We start from the raw sequence: 20446 nt of genomic DNA on the forward strand, positions 1-20446 counted from the left end.
GTTGGCACCCTCGTTCTTAGAGTTTGTGTGTAAATGCGAAGCATTGGACAAAGAGGGACTGGCTAGGTAAAAAAAAGAAAACAAACAACAACAACAACTTTATTTTCGGCCTTGGAGAGTGGGGAGTTTCATCGCAACAGGCGATACTCTACCCCAGTGCTTGGTGGAATGGGGGGAATAAAATAACGTGCCCCTTTACAATAACGATCGAAGTCCGATGGTGTCCAGAAATGTCAGAAGACCTTTGAGCGCAGAGCGTTGCTGGGCTGGATTGGGCCAGGGACCAAGCAATTTCGGTAGGGAGAAAGGGCGAGAGTCCAGCTAACGAAGAGACTCGGAGAGTGTGGTTCGGGAAGGTTCGTAGTGAGGGCAATGGAAAACAGTTATGGAATGTGATCGAGAAAAACGCAGGCGAATTAGGAAATATCGCGTTTAGGCACTTTCATGCATTTAAGGCGAATACTTCTAAGGGGCCTCAGCCTCCCAACCTGCATATTCCACAGTATGTTCAGTTCTAGCCGTATATGTGGAGGTCAACAATTACAACATTGAGTGCTTGTTTGCCAAGGAATTTCGTTAGATTATGCTAATTGGAGCGGATTTAAACGTCAGGGATGTCATCGACCTCACCACCGTCTACCTGATTCACAAACGTGTCTTTCTCAGTGATCCGATACGTGCCTGCTTGGCAGCACGTTACTGATATATATTTTGGCGCTCCTCAAAATTCCACGAACCTGCAACTGCATACCGCGCTCCAATGAGTGGACTTCATTATAATTGGGTTACTGGTACGCATATCGTGAGGCTCGGTTGTTATGTGTCTCCTGATCAACAAACCTGGGAACCTGGGTTCTCCGCTACACAACAATTGCCCTATGGTTGCCATATCTGTCTTCGGCTTATTTCCAAACGACGAGGATGTCGTATCCTAGGCCTGACACATCCTGGTTGTGAAGTTAGTAAAGTTTGATGGAATATTAATTGTAGGCACAGGCGCAATCTGATTGTCCGACATAACTGAATGGCAATGAACAGTGTATTTTAGCTTGAACTTGTACTTTCTATTCTCGACTTTGTTGCTTCCAAGAGGCTACACTGGGCTTACGCAGCAGTCGTAGAACTCATGTTAGGCGGTGTTGAAATTTAAGTCGCGTTGAGTGTAGGCTTTTGCGATTTCTGCGGTAATCTTTCCTTAGAGCATACATCCGAACTGGTTGTTACACCTGCTGCCATCTTGTCTACGCCCTGGATTGCGTTAGACTTGGTGGAACCATAGCGTATTCTCAAGGGGGACTTGAAATTACCTGAACACATCGTAACATTTTCACTCAAAACCGTTCGTAGTTGTCGACAAGTCTCGTACATGAGGTATTTTTCACGATTACGTCGCCATTTTTTTTTAATCACGCGCCGATTGAAATCTCCTCCTTGACTGATCGCCTCTTGGGTTTCTGCTTCCCCTCGTGTTCTTCTGTCGTTCCTGACCACTACACTTGTGGTGCTCTGTGTCCCATATGCGTTGAGTTTTGACATTGCTCGCCGCAGAAAAATGAAAATGAATGAGAAATGTCAAATTCTGGCGAAAAAAAAAACCATTTTGCTGCCATACATAAACTACGCTTCTGTGTTCAAGAACATCTCTTCTGTCAAAAAAAGCAAATAGGGAAAAAGCCGTTTTGTAGTCCCTTTAAGAAGAACGTACATTCAGGAAATACTACTAGGCGGTTTAGAAGGCGTCTCAAGTACCTTTCTATTGTATTCTCCTGGTCTACCCCCATTTTGCTTAGTTCCCATTGCTTGGCAGCCTGATATTGCCTTGTTTGGTTAGTTCCGTACCGCTTGTTTTGAGGCATCTCGCCTCCCGAACGCGCTGGAACACGCGGTTCATCAATAGGCGTTTTTCAATCAATCGCCGGTCATCAATAGTAATCAATATGTCATCAATGTGTCAAAAAATGTCATCAATCAATCAATTAATCAATCATCAATAGCCGGTTTTCACTAGGCGTCTTGCTATTGATGATCGTCTCTACTTGGGAACCTGGAGTACGAAACGAAGCTGTTCGAACATCATTAGGACAACATACCGCTTGTGGAGGCCGCAGATGCAGATAGAGTAGTAATAGTAACGTCATCGACGTAAGGTTTTGGAGTAGTGAATAAAATGACGCTACGGTGTATGCCCGCGTAGTTGAAAAAATCGAAGAACACAGTCTGGCGGTAATAATCCTTGGGGTACCTGAAATGAAAACAAGCAACACACTCCTGGTCAGAGTGGTTCACATGAAACACTTTCAAAGTTTGCGAATGTATGATGCAGGTGACACACCGCAAAAGCCACTTCCACCGTTTCGAATCTGAGGTATTCACTGCGAGATCGAGCTATAGGGGGCGACAGTGTCACCTTTCCTGCAGAGCCGTATATTAAAAGGGAGTCTGGCCATTGGGAGGAGTCACAAAAAGAGGCTCGACTTGTCAATCACAGTTTCGCTCCTCTGATTGGTTTGCTTTTTACCAAGGGGGTCGCCATGACACCATACTGCCACCCAAAATGACGACGAAAACAAACACAGTGAAGCGGGGATTTCGTGACAAAAAATTTTTCACAGACTAACCTGATTTTACGCTGCAAATGTACATCCTAATATAAATTTATCGGAAATCAGTTTCAACTTATGCTCATCCATCGATATCTAACTGAAAATAATACGTTTTTTCGCCGGTGTTAGGCCTAGTGAACACGGCGATCACAACGAAATCATAACAAAAACGGCGCTGTGTTGTACAATCTTATATTTAACAGCTGGATTTCATGGATATAAACATTCTTGCCTCTTATATTCCAACTATTCATGTAGATTTGTTTAAAAATCATACCGACAACAGAACGTGTCCCAGCAGGTGGTTCTGCCGGCAGCGGTACAACGATGGAAGCAGACGACAATTCCCGACGTGCCTTACGCTCCCTAGGTGGCGCTTATCAAATTTGCACCAACAATTCACTACTTTTGCAGATTGCGAGTGGTATCCATTTCAATCCCATCCAATCCACTTGCCACTCAACATGGCGCTGCCCATGTTGGATAGGGGGGAAAATAGTGAGGATAGGCTGATTGATAGCGCCCCATATTTCAAGACTTCATTGGTCGGAAAGCTGAAAAAGTGGGTGGAGCTTCAGGTATAGGCATGACCCATTAATGGCCAGACTCCCTTTTAATATACGGCTCTGCTTTCCAGTGTGGATAACACGCCGGCCGATGTTCCGAGTTGATGGTTCTTTTTCGTAATTCAAGTGTACATTCACCGGAAGATCACTTGTGCCGCGATGATACCATACTGTTCAATTCCCCAATGCTCCGCCTACAGCACGGAATGCGGAAACTAAACGTGTACAAGCAGACGACGCGAGGAAGCGACTCACACTACAGTAGTTCATCGTTTCCCCGCTGCGCGCCGACACATCGCGTTCTCTGAGCGAATACTGCTTTAAAATCTCCGTGCACCGCCTCCAGTGTCTGAAACCGGACCTGAACTGAAAACCACTTGGAAACCCAATTTTTTTCAAGAACCGTAACCCGAACGTAACCGAAATTCAGCATCGGCAATTAAACGAAACTGTAAGTTGAACCAAAAAATGTAATTTCGGTTACCGGTTCATATGAATTGTGAATCAAGCGTGAACACTAACAACTTTGGATGCGGTATGTGTATCGCTTTACAGCTCTGATTAGTGGTGTAGTATACGTGCTTCTGCTAAAATAGATCTCTCCATCATGTTGTTTTCGTTCAGAAGTTGTATAGCATCTTACGCTCTTGCACCCATAATCGGATGACATAGGCATCGCATGACATGTATTGCGAGTTATGAACTGTCTTATTGTGATCATTGAAGATACCAAGTGTTGTAGTTTGCTTGTTTCCACACCTGTTTGCCGAACCGCTGAACACACGCAGTTTTTGTTGCCTTGTAGCTGCTTCAGTGGCGTAGCCACGGGAGGGGGCTTGAGCCCCCCTACCTGCCACCGACCCATCCACACAAATCGTGCAAATCCGGGGAGAACGTAATATATGGGGGGGGGGGGGGGCAGTGTGACGATCGCGAAAGTTCTTGCAGTTCATGGCGTCTAACTAAGTAGCACTCTTGAATGGTGTTCACAGTATGAGATTTTCAAAATACTTCAAATGTCGTGGCACTACCTCATTGGTCATGACATGGTCCTATACATGTAACCGTATTGTGAATGTCCAAATCAACTATTTCTTTTCTTTTTTTCTTCCGCCTTTTGCAGTGTGCAAAGTATGTGTCTGTTGTCGCACACAGGATCAGCGGGGGGGGGGGGGGGCGTTTCCGTATCGAGTCCCCTCTACCTCGGAGGTCTGGCTACGCCACTGAGCTTCTTACAGCACGAGCGAAATGAATGGGCACGAGATAATAGAAAACGTAAGAAATTCTTTTATGGGGGATGTCGCAAATGGCAAAAGTGCGTGGAAGATGCAAGTCGCTCTGCACCACCCTTTCGGAGCGCAACATATAAATATGTGTATTTTCACACGCTCGCACACTGTAGCTCACATTGCGACATCCAGCCAGCCTGCAGATGGATCCTAGAGAGAGAGAGAAAAAAAAATACCTGTTCAACTGTTTGGTTACCGGCAACCGCAAATATTAAAACGCCGAGTTCCGTAACCGAAAGCGAAACCGCTTTCAGAGTTCTGACACTGAAACGTAAACCAACCTATATTCGTTTCGGTTTCAGTCCCTATGCCTTTCATTGCGGCCAAGTGGGCAGGTAAAGGCGCTCCAAGTTAACATGTCGCAAGGATGTCACGTTTCGCGCTACTGAAAGAAATCATACGACGTAAGCGAGCTGGCGTCAGATCCGAAAGAAAGATCACGGGGCGGCGACGACAAGAAAAAGACACACAAATAACATAACATAAAAAAAAACATAGTTCGTGTGTTGTCCACCTTACTGTGGTCCGTGGACAAGGATTTTCCGTTCTGGAATTACTGTGTGTCTCGATGTGGGACCCGTCTTCGTACAGTTTAGAGGAAGCAAAAGCTCCAAAATGGAATAAATTACCAAATTGATCCTTGGCGTAGCTAGTATAATTCATTGATTTCATTTGATTTTTCTTAAAAGTGCCTGCCAACAGCTGTGGGACAAACTAAGGGGCAGAGCACCGCGCCTGGACGTACAATGTAACAGGCACAAAATAAACTCGCATATAAACGAAAGATCATTTAACAGAGCACAAGATCTACTCTGAACATGTTGACAGTCCATAGAAATATCAATCTCAGGACAAGAAATACTATTGTAGAAAGACCAAATATGAAAAGTGGCCAACATTGGATAATTAGCAGAAGGATACATTAATGCGCGTTGCCTCGTAATATGAACTGAGCAACTCAAATACAACGTAGATAAATGGAGATAATTAATTCTACCATTGATCAATTTATACAAAAACAAGACATCGGAAAGGATTTATTGTAAAGAGCTAAGTCGTTGTTTCATGCAACATGCACGCACAGCTCCCGCTTCGACCTCTGCGAAGAAGTAAACTCACCCGCTTCCGCCGGCCGCTAGGTTATCGCACCGAAGAAAAAATACGCCGCCCGCGTGTTCCGTTAACTTTTGTCCCAACCTGTACAAGTTACTTGTAACTTAGGCTGATTGCGACCATTTACTTGGCAGTTTCCACGGTTATTGAGAGGTGATATTTATCCAACTATATTCCACTGACGAATCCCAAATAATATACATTATCATCATCTCTCATGACTTGATCGCACACAACAAATTTATTTACGGCGCAATACTGAAAGAAGGCACCAGGAACTTGTTACGTATAATGTAAACTGGAGAGGCTGAATGAACAACAAGTAGAACAACACAACATTCAAGCCTCAAAAAGTCAGCGAGTGCCGGTCCGGTTGGAGGGCTCGAACCCACACGCATGATTGACCGGCAATTAACCGTCAGTGGATGTTGAGGCGCAAAGGTACCGTATATAAGCGGGAAACAGGTTGTTTTGTTGGCGTACTTTAACAGCTCGTTGCTTGTAAACCCAGCACAGAAAGTCGCACATGTCGCAGGAAACGCCAGATACTTGTAATTTGTTCGTAAGCTTGCCGTAAAACACTGCCATATGTTAAAAGAAAGTCTGGTCATTACGAGGAGCCTCACCAAGAGGCTCGACCTGTCAATCAAACTTGAGCGCTTTTCATTGGCTGCTGTTCTCTATGGGTACCGCCATAACACAAAAATTTTCCCGAAAAGCGTAGCTTGGAACGGCGAGGCCAGCATTTCATTACACACACACACACACACACACACACACACACAAAATCATAAATTACTTCAATATTATATGGGAAGGGCGTTGCCTCAGGACAGAAGGCGGCTTCTGTCCTGGGGCAACTCCCTTCCTACATTCCACCGGTTCGCTGGATTTCTAGCCATCTACGTTCAATATTATATGTATGTCAGTATATATTATCTTGTAATTATCTTGCAAATCACTTTTAAATTGCGCTCCCGCATTGTTGCTTCTGGGAAAAGATTCTAGGTCGTCCTTGTCGGGCCTAGTAAAGCTCGCAAGGAAATAGGAAGAAAAATGCCACACCAAAAACTTGCATGGTATATGTTAGAATTTTATTCATATACTACACAGCTTCACCCGTTCTTCACTCCATCTTGTTGTATACCATAATTAATACATAATATACCGGCAGTCTCGTTCCAACAAGCGGTTCTGCCTGCCAATCAGTTCGCCTAGCAAGCGGTTCTGCTCTATGCTTCTGGTGTCTGTGTCTTTTCGACACACCGCTCTCCGTCTAAGTGTCGCCGATCAAAGAGGCCGCAAAATCCATTATGTTGTAGTTTGCTAGGGAATTTCCGTTTCAATCCTATTCAATCCAGTTTCCAGGAAATGGCGGCACCGAGTTAATCCTAGTGAAATATAGCTTGGAATAAAACTGCATTTCGGCCTGTGATTGGCAGGAGAGCTCAAAAAGTGTGTGGAGCTCATGAATGGCGGGGCTCCCTTTTTTATACACGGATCAGCAGCAAAATGGCTTGGGGCGACGTCTGGTGTCAAATAATCCCCAATTCGTCGAGCAACAGCGATCTATGTACCCGACTCGCTTGCTGCTCGTGATGACTACTTTATTTTATTTATTTATTTATTCAGAGAGCTCTGCAGCGCCGTGAGGCATTACAGCAGAGGAGTGAGGAAGTACAATGGTGATGCTACTTGCATCATTCTCAGGAAAAACACACCAATATTGTACACTGACTACACACAGTATTACATGGTAGAAACGAAAAAAAAAAGAAACAGAAGAGTAACAACAAAAACAAAGAATCAGTGCATAAGACACCTAATCTTAGCCATAAATAATGTATTATTGGCAGCATTAACGGCTTCTTGGGGCAGAGAATTCCACACTGGGATGGTGGAACAAAAGAAAGATTGCTTTAAAACACTCGTTGAGAAACGCAATGGTTCATTTTTTTTTAGAGTGATCCATCCTGGACGATACATACACAGGTGGTAGAAGAAATTCATCCTTATTTAGACCAGTGTTTCTGCTATGAATATCGTACATTAATTTCAATCGATTATGTCGCCTTCTATTCTTTAAATTGTCCCACCCTAAGTCGGCAATGAGTTCATGAGAGCGGATACGAAAAGAATAATTACCCGACACGAACCTCGCTGCCATATTCTGAACTCCCTGAATCCTTTTCTGCAAATATTCCTGCTGGGGATCCCACACCACCGAAGCATACTCTAATATGGGGAGAACGTATGATTTGAAAACGGTTTCCTTTACATTACGCGGCGCCCGCTTAAAGTTGCGTCTAAGAAAAAACAAAGTACGACTTGCCCTGGACACAACCCGATTGATGTGACTCTCCCAGTGTAAGTTAGACTGGAATAAAACACCCAAGTATTTGTATTCATTTGTCAGCGCGAGAGGGACAGATCCTATTACATACGAATGTATTCTTGTGCGACTAGAGCGGTTAAAATGAAGAACTTTACATTTACTAGTATTTAGGGTCATGCCCCATGTAGCACACCAGGCAGCAATAGCGTCAAGGTCTCTCTGAAGTAAGAGAACGTCATTCGGTCCTGATACCTTGCGATACACAACGCATACATACTTAGGCGACTTCTTTTGTATTAGACACAGTGTTACGCGCATGCAATGTAGTTTTCCTGCCGTACTTGACCAGCAATGAGCACTTCGTTGCAACTTCGACACAGTGTTGTCCGTATAATTTTCAATTTTAATTTTCGAGAAAGCTATGAGCGCAATAATTGGGACGAAAATTGGTACGTAAGAATATTCAGGTTATCGAATAGATAAATTTATTGAGACTGCAGCTCTATGGTTTTACAGTACCTTTAATATGTTGTGCTTTCCTAGTTGTCGTTCGTTCAACCTCCACAATGTACGATACTTTCTAGAATGCCGCTTGCCTTGGTTTCTTTGTCTGTGTATGAACCTGATCGTGCTTGGAAGGAAATGTAAGAGAGAAGCGGTCAGAGTGAATGTGTGTCCGTGTCATCATGAACGAAGCATTGGCGTGTTGACGACAGGGCGATGTCGTCGTCGTGTAATTTGTAGCACACACAACCGGCAGTCAAAGAGGTGTGGACTCGAGTCTTTCCACTTCAAGACTTTTCGTCATGTTCACTGTGATTTGTCAGCAGAATCAAACTCTTTTTCTTTTCTTTTTCTATTGCTACGTATTACTTTACACCTACCTGCTGGCGTCTTGAGGGAAGATTACTTCACCTTGTGGGATTGTATCGTGCGTCAGCGTGTTGTTCAGCGCGACGGTGATCCTGTTGCGTCTCCCGTACTTGAGCCACAGAGTGACTTCAGTGCCGAAAGGAAGGTGACCTCCAACGTGGCTTACTACGAATTCCCCGTTGACATACACTTGGGCCAGGTAGTGCGCGCTGTTAAAGCGCAGGAAAACTCTGCTGTGACTCGAATCCCAACTCAAGGGCACCCAGAATTGTGTGTCGTACCAGGCCCAGCCCACGTAGTCGCGGATAGTTTGGTTCTGGGTGACGTCGTTGTAGCTCGATGGCACAGGCATTGGGATGACGTCGCCTGTCTGGGAACGTTGAAGGGGTTAGTTTGCGTGACATGTATCATGGAAGTCTAATGGCGAATTCCATTAGCAGAGATACTTCAAAATTTGATTTGGGGAAACTGCAAAGTTAGTTTCGTTGGTACAGACAGGTTAGGTGTGGGATGCTGTTTTGGAGGGATAGAGAGAGAAGCAAGAAGAAAAGCTGGGAGAGAGAGAGAGTAATGGGGGAGAACAAAAGACACGTCGGAGGCAATACTTCCTCCCAGCGTCGAAGTTATGGAGGAAGGAAGCACAGGAGCGGCCGTTTAAACCGTTTTCCATTGGGATGGGCGTGTCAGGTTTCGCATTGCATTCTGGGATGCTCCCGTCTACCACGTGACTGCTCACGTGACCCCAAGAGCATGCCAGCTCCCAAAGCAGGCGAAGCGAGTTGTAGTTGTCCTACCGTTGAGATATCAGCGCTGTGATGAACGCGCTCGTGCAATTTTCTTTCTGTATGTTCGTAGGTTTACTCTTCTCATTACAAGACCAGTCAAGGTCTGCAAGACAAGCACGAATGACTATGAACATCATGCGTGGCAGCGGTGACGTCGTTTGCGTGTGTTTGTTGCTCATGTGGTAAACAATACGGTTAATCAAACTTGTACAACAATGGATGAAATCAAATGAATCTGGAGCACAGCACCAGCTCGCAAACCAACGATTCAATATGACTCAAACACACACAGGGACCCGAAACAAGCGATCAAGTATGTACAGCTTGGGGCAAAACGCTCTGAGATCCAACTCTGTCGGCGCGCTGCGGGGAAACGATGAACTACGGTAGTGTGGACGGGTCGTCTGCTTTTACATGTTTATTCCGCGTTCAGTACAGTAGGTGGAGCATTAGGGAACCGAACAGTACCGTACCATCACGGCACAAAAGATCTTCCGGTGAAAATACACGACAATAGACCATTGCCATATTCGCGTCGCCCCTGGCGGCGGAATGTGGAACGTCGTGTCTTCTCCCCCCCCCCCCCCCCAATAAACATGGTGACACTTTTCGAACTGGCACGTTGCGTGGGAAAATAGTGAGAGAAGATTGGAAGAAGAATGCGGAAAGAGTGAAAGCGCATATTCTTCTCATTACCAGTACAAAGGGTTGTCAAATATAGACGTCAAACGTCCGCGTAACCTTTAAACCGATTATCTCCCCCCAATGAACATGGTAGTCGCTCGCAGGTGGGTTCATAGTGATGTTTTCCACTCAAAGATGGCTGATGCAAGGGCTGGGCATGCGCATACGCGTTGTCGGAAATTGTCCATTACGGAAAAGAACCATCAACTCCTAACATCGGCCGGCGAGTTATCCACACTAGAAAGACGACAGTGTCGCCCCTATAGGTCGATCTCTTCCTTATAGCTAGCAGGAGGTTGCTTCAATAAAGAAATACGCCAGTGCCGTGTTCCGTAAACTTTTTGCCCGAAGCTGTACTTACGAATGAAACGATATTCCTATGGCAGAGCTCCTTTCCGTTGTATAAGAGCCGAAGCCGTGGTAAGAACACGTTAATGCAACGTTGTTTCCGCAGTCGTGCTCACACTTTAAATGGCTTCGCAAACGTATAAAAGCACGGAAAGTAGGGATAGCAACAAACCGTTGCAAAACCCAAACGTTAGAGAAGATCACGTGGTGGACAGGAAGTAATGGCTGTTTTGACTCGAGCGACCGCCAGAAGGGCACCACGGAGATCTGTTTAGAAACGTGTGTTTTCTTCCCCCATGGTCGAAGTCGACACAGTGGATTCGGCCACGGTCTTTCAGCGCGTGAACGGCACTCTGCTTCTGGATCCTGTTATTCAGTCCAATCAAAGTCGTGTTTCTTCTGCTCTAAGCGAAGTGTGTTTGTTTTGACTGCTATCATCGTGTGTGCTTGAATTGCATGTTCTATCTCACGTTGTAGCCATTCGCTCCCCCACTCACATAGACGGACACAATCGTGGCTGGCGGCATATATCGCATATAATTTTCTGGTGGATAAGGTACCTCAACAAAAACGACGAACACAAGACAACACATGTACGGAGAACAAAGCAGGAGAAATGCGCGCTTTCTTCAGTTTCTCCGGTGGCGCAGCGGTAACGCGTGCGCTTGGAGACTGGGAGATCCGCGGTTCGAATCCGCGGGCCGGCTGTGCCGTCTGGGGTTTTTCCTGGGTTTCCCTCAGATGTGTAATAGGCGTATGCCGGCACAGTTCCCCTGAAGTCGGCCCATGGACGCAGCTATCCTCCCCCCGAACGGATTCCGCTCGGTCTTCGACTTCACCCTTTCCTCTTCTCCACTCCACCACCTTTCCCTTCCCGAGAAACATGCCGCCTAATCAGGCAGGCAGACCCCTCGGGTTCCTCCCAACGACACTCCTCCTCCTCCTCCTCTCCGCGTGCATATATCCTGATTTGTCCTTCGTTCATGTGTTGAAAGTTGCTCCTCAAGCTTGATGAGACATGTTGCCATCTGACCGTACAAACCAGCTTGCTTGCCTCATGTTCCTATGTTCTACAAGACAAGGCTCACAGCGCCCGGTTGCATACTTGAACTGAGTAATGGCCTTGAGAAGAAAAAAAAAGCACTAGCAATACTGGTAGGAACAATAGTCGGTCGTTGTTCCGTGGAATCCCGCAAATAAGCGACGCTTCTTGAACTGGCACGTCGCGTGGGAAGGTAGCAAGATAAGATTGCAAGAAGAATGCAGAAAGGGTGAAAGCGCATTGTAGTGATTTTACGACTAGAAGGCGTCGTCAAGTGTCGGCCTCAAACGTCCATGAAACCTTGACACCGATTATCTCCCTCAACCGCGAAAGAGCAATTAAGATTGAATTGAACTAAATGGACCATTTTCGAGTAAGCATATACGCACGCTGAGCCACCTGCACCATGTTTTGCGGTACGTAATCAGTGTCAAGGCTACGCGGACGCTCGCGACAACACTTGACGACGCTTTGTACTCGTAATCAGTACGATATGCTTTCACTCTTTCCACATTATTTTTGCAATCTTCTCTGGCTACTTTCCGAAGCGACATGCCAATCCGAAAAGCGCGCCTCGCCCATTTTGGGATAAAAATACGACGTTTTGCATTCCTACGTCAGGAACGACACGTACGCGTACATGGAAATGGTACATTTACCCGAGAGACGTCATGTCATCATGACGTTGGTTGACGCGCGGGAGCGAACAACACTTCCTATTTATTTCCACTCAAGTGTTTTTGCATAAATGTAAAATGCAGCAATTTCCATCGATGCGGACATGCATTCCAACCATGTTTCACAGCAAAAGGGAGAATAGATGCGTGGAAAACTGGTTCCGCCAATACCGAAACTCATGGGGCTCTGACGTCACGGCGGGCATCTCCGCCAGTGGGGAAGCGCGAGAAGGGTCACGTGCTCCCGACTACCAGTGGGAATGGCCAGAGGTCCGACGCAAGAGACTGACGAGTTCGTGTGCTCGAGGGTTTATACCTCACCATGTACGACGCGTAGAAATATAACATGTATATATATGAGGACAAACACATATGTTGTCCTCAATGAAACCCTTCCATCACAAAAAAACTCACAAATAACACACAGATAAAACGGGAAACGTTCACACACACAAAAAAAAAAAACTACTTCGCTTAACTATTAAACGTGCCAAGAACATGGCCTCCCAAAGCAGTGCTGGCCTTTTGAAAACTATCATCACAACATCAGCAGCGTTCGAGTTGCTCTTGGCGATACCGGTATTTCTGAGATCAGCCAAAGCTTCTGTGGAACAGGAAATATGCAAGCAGACGACAATTTTTTTTAGAACTTATCTCTGTTCAAAATTTCGTGAAAAGTTTGCCCCATCTGGACACCTCAATGTTTCGTTCAACGCATTATGCACACCTGTGGTGTTCTAAATATAATGCAGTGTAAGGGGTTCCTATTATTGCGGTGTACGTTGTTGAAACCTAATCCGCGCGGCATCTGACGCTTGGACCATTTTACGACTACACTATACTTGCGTGCGCGAGTGTATGTCTAGGCCATGAAGCCCTATCGCATTGCTAGAGAGCGAAAATCTCTCCCAAAAGGTCTGAGTTAAGTATGCGCTGCAGTCTGTGTGCACTTTCTATTTGCGCTATACATTCATTTACGCAAACGCGAGGTTATCTGTGCTAATAGCACTTCAAGAGCTTTGCAAATAATAATTTAGGAGAAATTTTTCTAGGTGAGAAGCAGGCGCTTCTAGATTTAGCTTTGGCTATACATCTGGCCTATGCTCAGAATACAACAAAAGAAAGAAAAATGCTAAGCCTAATCTTGCCTCAAAAAGTCAGTGCCCGAAATTGATTAAATGCGGTTTCATGAAATCTTAGGTAAAGAATGGTGTAAGACAACAACTTGTTTCTTTTTTTTTAATAATTGCGACATTCTCTGTGTTGCTGCAGCTTGTTCTTCTCATTGACGTTTAAAGGGGCTGTAACACTTTGGTAGATGTGTGAAGGGAAATGCCTTAGGACGAGAGCTGCCGATATTTGGAACAGTGACTGTTCTTCTGGGCCCAGAAGACGAACAATCTCTGTTCGAAATATCGGCTGCTCTCGTCCTGAGGCACTTCCCTTCATACATCCTTACCGGTTCGCTGGATTTTCTACCCGTCTTTGATGGATGTGGTTTATTACATCATGCACATTCCGTTTTGCACACTAGAGAATAAGTGCATATGTTTTTTGCAGTGTCGCATTGATCACGGAACAATTTTTGCTGCTATAACCTTATCTAGCATGCCGATCCTCATGCATGCAAAGAGAAAAAAATAACAGCTGATGTCTTCGAATACTTTGATTGCAGGACATCCCTCTTGCGATACAATATTATTCACACACACACAGACAAAAATAATTCAGTGGCGATTTAGAGGTACATGCGAGAGAAATGCGTTAGCATTAAACACCATTTCCAGTCCGTACTTGATTTCCGGGTATCCGCTTCCTGTTTAAACCCGATTTCCGGTTGTCCACTTCCCGTCTCTACTTGACTTCTGGTCCGACACTTTCGATTACTCTATGTATGTCCGGTTAATTTACTTTTAATTAGGCCTGGATTACTTTCAATTACTCTTTAGTGACCGACGGTAACCTCAGGGTACCTGAGGTAATATTGAATTTCATTTAATTCCCTTTAATTATGTTAACTTGCTTTAATTATTCCAAATTCTCTTTTATTGTTGTTAATTACCTTTACTCTCATTTAATTACCTTCGATAATATTTAATTTCATTTAATCTTTCTCTTAATTACATACATCTTACATTCGTTAGCTTTAAACTCAACTTTATTGCTTTAACTGCCTTTAAGAACCTCTGAATTACTTGCAGTTACTCTCGCCTCTTACTGTTAATTATATTCGACTACTTCAATTTCAAATCATTTCCATTTCTATTGCGACGCTCCTAATGCTAATGGATCAAAAATTGAGACCTCCGCAATGCTCTTTCGCAGTACAAACTATTTATTTTTTGCTCCAAGCTGTTCTTCTTTGTTTTTTGCTTGAACCAAAAGCGTGTACGTATTAGTCAGAGAACATCATGTGCTGACTATTTGCCCAGTGACGTTTCTGTCCAGTGGAAAAGAAAGCATGACCTATGGACGACGCTACTATCCTCCTCTTTCATCACCAAACAGTACGATAACCGATATCACGCAGTACGTAATGCAGACACTTCCATGACATGAACGATAACAGTTTCTCTTTTCCAAATCAAACGCATTCAGAGGTCCATAATGTAACAGACTGACTCTTAACAGGTGCACATGATTCTGAAATGCATTCTAAACTCACCTCTGACAATGGACGTTTGTACCATTGTTCCCGGAATCCTACATCCTGATCAAACACACTACACACTCTAAAATTCCAGATACCGTCGAGTCTTACTGTCTGTCGGCTCTCCGAGTCTCGCGGATACAAAATGCAGTTTACACCAACGAATGCAAACGCCCATAGTAAATGCACCGCGTTGAAAACGAAAGACATCTTCGTCATCGGATGCTGAATACACAAATGTTTGTGTTTCCGCTCGCGGCTGCCAGGGGTTCATGGCACGATATAGATTGCGAGAGTGGGCAGAGATCAGATGGGAGGAGAACTTCCCCACGCTTGGATATCTTGCGTCCTTGATAAGAGGCGATAGAATTTCCAGTGCGTACGGCAAGTACGCGTGTGCTTGTGCGCTGATGCCAGCTAGATGGTGGACGAACTCCATAATGACAAGCTCCCGTGGCATAGTCGTTAGGATGATCGCTTTCCACGCCGAGAGTGGGAGATATGACACGGGTTCGAATCCTGTCACCGGCTGTGCTGTCTGAGGTTTTCCCTGGGGTTTCCGAAGATTTTCCAGACGAATGTCGGCGCAGTTCCCCCTGAAGTCGCCTCAGGACGCATGCTAACCCCCCCTATCTACCACTCCTTCATGCTGTCCTCCCTCAATCTGTACACGTCTGTACGCAGCTCATAGCCGCAGTTTCTTCGCGGCGCTAAAAAAAAAACTCCATAATGAAGGTGCGTAACTAAGGGGGTTATGTTTCATCTTGTGTTTGTTATGTCTTATCTGTATTAATCTGTTTTCTCGTCTGTCAACTGCTCAGGCACCTTCATTATGCTTATGCGCTTCGCTGCAGACCTGGATTTGCAACAGCAGTAACTTGCACATCCAACTAAATATCCAACTTGGACAGGTAAAACTATCAAAAGGAACATGTGAAGATTGTTGAAAGAAATGTCGTCAGTGAAAAAAAAGGTGCTGCTGCCACCTGGATCAACCTGAATTGACCTCTCCTTGTTTGTAAACAAATGCCATCATAGTGTTCGACAGCGCCACCAATTTGGTAGACTTGAACTACGCTAGAAGCTAGAGGCGAACAAGGTCGCGCCCGAAAGGGGATTACGATGATCCCTGAAAGGGATGCGACCTTCGGTCCTACTTTTCTTTGAATAGGCGGCAGCGAACAAGTGCCGGTTTGTGGAACCCAGCCCTCCCCGTCTGGTTTGTTTCTGTTTCGGTCTGCCTACCAACGTCATGGTGACGTTTCTCGGGTAGCGGTTTATTGGGCTCCGTAGCCTACTGGGCTCGCACAGCCGTGATTTGACTGTGTGTGTGTCTCCAAAACAAACGTTCTGTTGCCGTTTCCTGCGTGGGATCACCTCTTTCATTGGATGTCTACCGCTGAGGGAATTGGAAGCACTCAAACTAAACGTGGAACTGCACTGTTGTATCGTGTCTCATTTCTCCATAGGCATTTTGAAAGGCCTTTGTGCTCTCAGCCGCGTGACAGAACTATAGATAAAATTCACACAGGCGTACTGTGTCAACCCCGCTGATTTGCCTTCGATGAACTGGACGTGCAACTTGTGTTACGTTTGTGAACGAATTTCTGCCGAATATGTACCACGTTACATACTTTTTACCTACAATTTGTGTAGTTAGGCATGTTAGCTGTTGGGAAGTAGAGGTGACACTGGCGGCTTCATTCTGGGCAGCCAACAAAAAATGCTGACGGACTTGATCTCACCACACGCCAGGAGCAACATGGGCGAAGTGACCGCCGCTGCGCGCATTCTTGTAAACTAGTTTTCTCAACTCAGGAAATTCGCACTTCTCTATATTTTGAGTGACGGCGTCGCAACATTTTGTGTAGATATCACACGGTAAAATAGTGTATGTTTCAAGTGCCATCCATGGTCCAGGACAGAACCATTCCAATGGAGGGGGGAGGGGAGAGGGGCAACAACCCGCGCATTCGCCAGAAGGCGCGCCGGACGGCAGGTTCGTCAAGACAGTAAAACGAGGATCAAGATAATTTCGAGCTCGGAATTGCATCTGGGGTTTTGCTTCTTTTTGTTTACAAGTCGTCTACGGGGTTGGGGGGGGGGACTTCACGTAATCGTGGCCCATTCGGAGGCCCGCCTCGGGACGCCTCTGCTCCAGCATACATTGGGTGCGTCCGAATAGTGATGCGTCGCACATGCCGTCATAGTGTGCGTCACATGTGCGTCTTCGAGCCAAAGTATTCGGACGAGCACTCTGAGCACCGCTACGCGCGCCATCTGCTGCTGATCGTCTGCAACGTCTATTTAATAAAAGAGGCTCCAGAGGGCGCATAGCATGAGGTGCTGCAAAATCGGCCGTAGTAGCAGACGACAATAATTTCTCGGAATTCAGCATGGACACCGAGGCAGTTTTCATTTGTCTTGCAGTTTATCTACATGCGCAGAGAGAGTGAGGTCGTCATTCCAGACAATGTGTGTAGAAGTCGTGCGCGACAACTGACGGAAGGACGAAAAGTAAGCAGAGCGTAGTAACGTTCCCAAAAGGAGCACTCCGGAAGAGAAGAGACTACCCTGCTGGAAATAAAGGGCATGATCTCCCGCAGTTCCAATGAGATTCAATGTGAAATCAGATGACCAATTCATTCAATGTGCATAAGAGGAGTATTTCTCATTGAGATAATTGGGAGTTTTGCAGGGGAGCGGCCTTCGCGACAACATGTTCCACCATGTTGTGTGGCGAAGGCTGCGCACAGGGAATAAAGAACCAATTCAAGGAATTGGTCTAATGGGTATCAATGAGAAACGCTGACTTCCAATTGATTTGATGAGATACTCCACCAATACAAGGAATGCGAAGCCAATTGAATGAATTGGCCCAATGTGAACGAATGAGACACGATCATTCCCAACTGAAGGAATGAGATGCTACCTTTTCGGCGCCGTAGCACGTTTCCCCATCCGCGCTCCAAAATAGTTCGCGTGATTTCAAATGTTTTTGAATATTCCCTCAAAGGTACAGGATCCGCGGTATAACCTACTGTTGCGCCTAACGCTTGAAGCTATTGTGTTGCAATTCATGCAATATTGCACTGCACAGAAGTGGAAGCGTCCGCCAGTCGCCAGCGGAATAGTCAGTCTCTTATGAATCGTCCAAGTGTGAGGATGGCGGTCGCGCATCTGCATCAATTCGCCCTTTATCTTTGTGATTTTTTTCCGTTTTAAGGTACGCAGTTGACGTGTAAGGCGTTCCTGTTCTTTGTATGCCTTTACCCCTGCAGGCATTATGAGCGCTGACGGAAAGATAGCAAGATGAAGTGGAGTGTTTTAGTGACTGTTACCAACCGCGCTGTGTGAAAAGGTATGTAATATGCGTTGTTGCCTTCTGACATTATAGCGACGTCATTTGAAACGGTATTTGAAATATTATATGAAGTGTATCTTAAATGGTATTTCGTGCAGGTTGAGCCTGTACGAGGCGGCAGGCAAGGGAGTCTTAGTCGCGATGTGGCTATCACCACGTCGTGGGAACACAGTCTCGCCTAAGTTGGAGATGCGTTAATTTTCGCTCAAGAACGTCAGGCTAGACCGTAAATCGTGAGGCGGCAGGTGTACAAGACAGTGAAGAACATGGTCGTCGAAGAACTCAGTGCTTTAAGAAATTTTTCCTCCTGGCGTTGTGCGCTGTTCGTTGTTTGGACGTTGCGAGAACGAGCCTCCATGGATTACGGTAGTGTGTGTCGGTGATAAACGGTACGCCTTCAAAGACACGTAAGTGATGAATTGAGTATTTGTTCCTGCTATTTATTGTTTCGTGTGGTTTCTCAGTTCCATGAATACTCACACATGTGCAAGTCATTTGAAATAACTTTTCGTTTTTGTGTCTTGCTATTTGTCATATTTTCACACCTACTGTATTGTTATGTGAACAATAAATTTTCACGAAGAAACCACACAGAGTGTATTTCTTTTTGCAGCCACAACTTCTTTGATTCTTCAACGTAACTTTCATTAGGAGCAACGGTTTTGAATGTTACTACTCATTAAAAAAGTGCATTGGCAGGGAGAATATCAGGCTGACTTCAGTGGGAAATTCCTTAGTGCAGCACATTGGCTCAATGGGACGCAAGACTGACCTCGAATGAGTTTGCATCGGTGCTATTCAATGTGTCTCGAATTGGGCCCCATTGATTTCTACAGAGAATTTTCATTGAGACCAATTAAAACACCAGTTGTGTCCAATATAATATTTGTTCCAAATCATCTATTGGGAATTGGAATTTCAGTTTTTTTTAATGGTGTTTGTCTGAAAGACGTCCAATTGAATTCAATTAGTTTTTCGGGAAATCTTCAATGGGACCATTTCTAGCAGGGATATAGGAGAACTCTAATTGTGACAACAGTAGCGTGCTGTAGTACTGGGATCGGCTTGCTGCACATTTATCCTGCCCAAGGCACCCTGCAATCGTGCATGACACCCATCATGCAACCTCGTGAGCAACGGTTGTGTTCTGACAACTTATCCAAGGCTGAAAGCGACAATCCCGCACGGGGAGCATTTGTGTGTAGTTTTATTAATCTATTCGCAAATAAATCATAAAACCGTTAAACAAGTTCCGTCTGCTCCGTAAAACGTCGTGTTTCGTTTAACATTCCTACTTCAATACTTGTTGGGGACTGGCAGCGACGGCGTTTCCCGGGTTGCTTATCACCGATCACCTCGTCTTATGGGTCTTCCTCCCGATTTTCCAAACCTTCCAGCCTATCTTCCTGCATTTCTCACTCCCGTGGAGAGGTGCGAAAACTCGTGTCGCTTTAAAATTAACTAAAGAGCGAAGGATCAAATGTTTAGTGCTAACACGTATCTCATATGAGAGGCTAAACTCACAAGCGTAATTGTTCCGCTCTGTTTCGCCTTCGTGGTATACCCATTTATCGTGGTATGCCGCAAACGAAAGAGCCGCCAGCCGCCGAAAACTGTCGTGTGCTAAGCTGTTCGACGAACGCGCCCTCCCCCGAGACACGGCAGAAGCGGGAAACGCGAAACGCACTCCGCGAAGTCTGCATCGGAGGAGACTTCCCAAAGTGCGCCTTCTGTGACGCACATGTGCGCCTATGGAGAATTCGGATGGCGCACCATTATTTTATTTATTTTATTTATTTTGAGGGTACCCATCAACGACCGTGGGGTCTAACGGATGGTGCACCAAGACACAGGGAACACAATACAAAGCATAAAACAACAAACAGCAAATAATGAAATGTTAAGGGTTAAACAGTTCTCGCGTTGCTGTTAGGAAGAGAAGATTTAAATGACGAGAATGAGAAAAAAAAATGTCAATATCATAATTCTGGCAGAGAGTACTCATGGTGCGCTGCAAGCGAGATATAGGTGCACAGTAATGTCGCCAGCACGAGAGGTTGTTCTATCCTTAACAAACCTCCAGAATTCCTTTGGGTTAGCAGATAGAGATGCTTGGA

At 45.4% G+C, this 20446-nt stretch overlaps 1 protein-coding gene across 2 annotated transcripts in view; it reads right to left on the minus strand.

The window, feature by feature from the left end:
- The window catches only part of LOC135366449 (beta-glucuronidase-like), a 69723-nt gene that overhangs the window by 27641 nt on the left and 21636 nt on the right, over window positions 1-20446 (minus strand). Inside the window, exons 1-3 of one of the 2 annotated variants that reach the window (XM_064599155.1) lie at window positions 14981-15255; window positions 8791-9149; window positions 2091-2242 (exon numbers count right to left, since the gene is read on the minus strand). In XM_064599155.1, coding sequence (XP_064455225.1) covers window positions 2091-2242; window positions 8791-9149; window positions 14981-15184 — 715 coding nt within the window. In that variant the 5' untranslated portion in view covers window positions 15185-15255. Of the gene's footprint in view, window positions 1-2090; window positions 2243-8790; window positions 9150-14980; window positions 15256-20446 lie in introns of those variants that run through there. The other variant, XM_064599156.1, reaches the window with a different exon arrangement.

Source organism: Ornithodoros turicata, chromosome 8, assembly GCF_037126465.1.
Source record: "Ornithodoros turicata isolate Travis chromosome 8, ASM3712646v1, whole genome shotgun sequence".
Lineage (NCBI taxonomy): Eukaryota > Metazoa > Arthropoda > Arachnida > Ixodida > Argasidae > Ornithodoros > Ornithodoros turicata.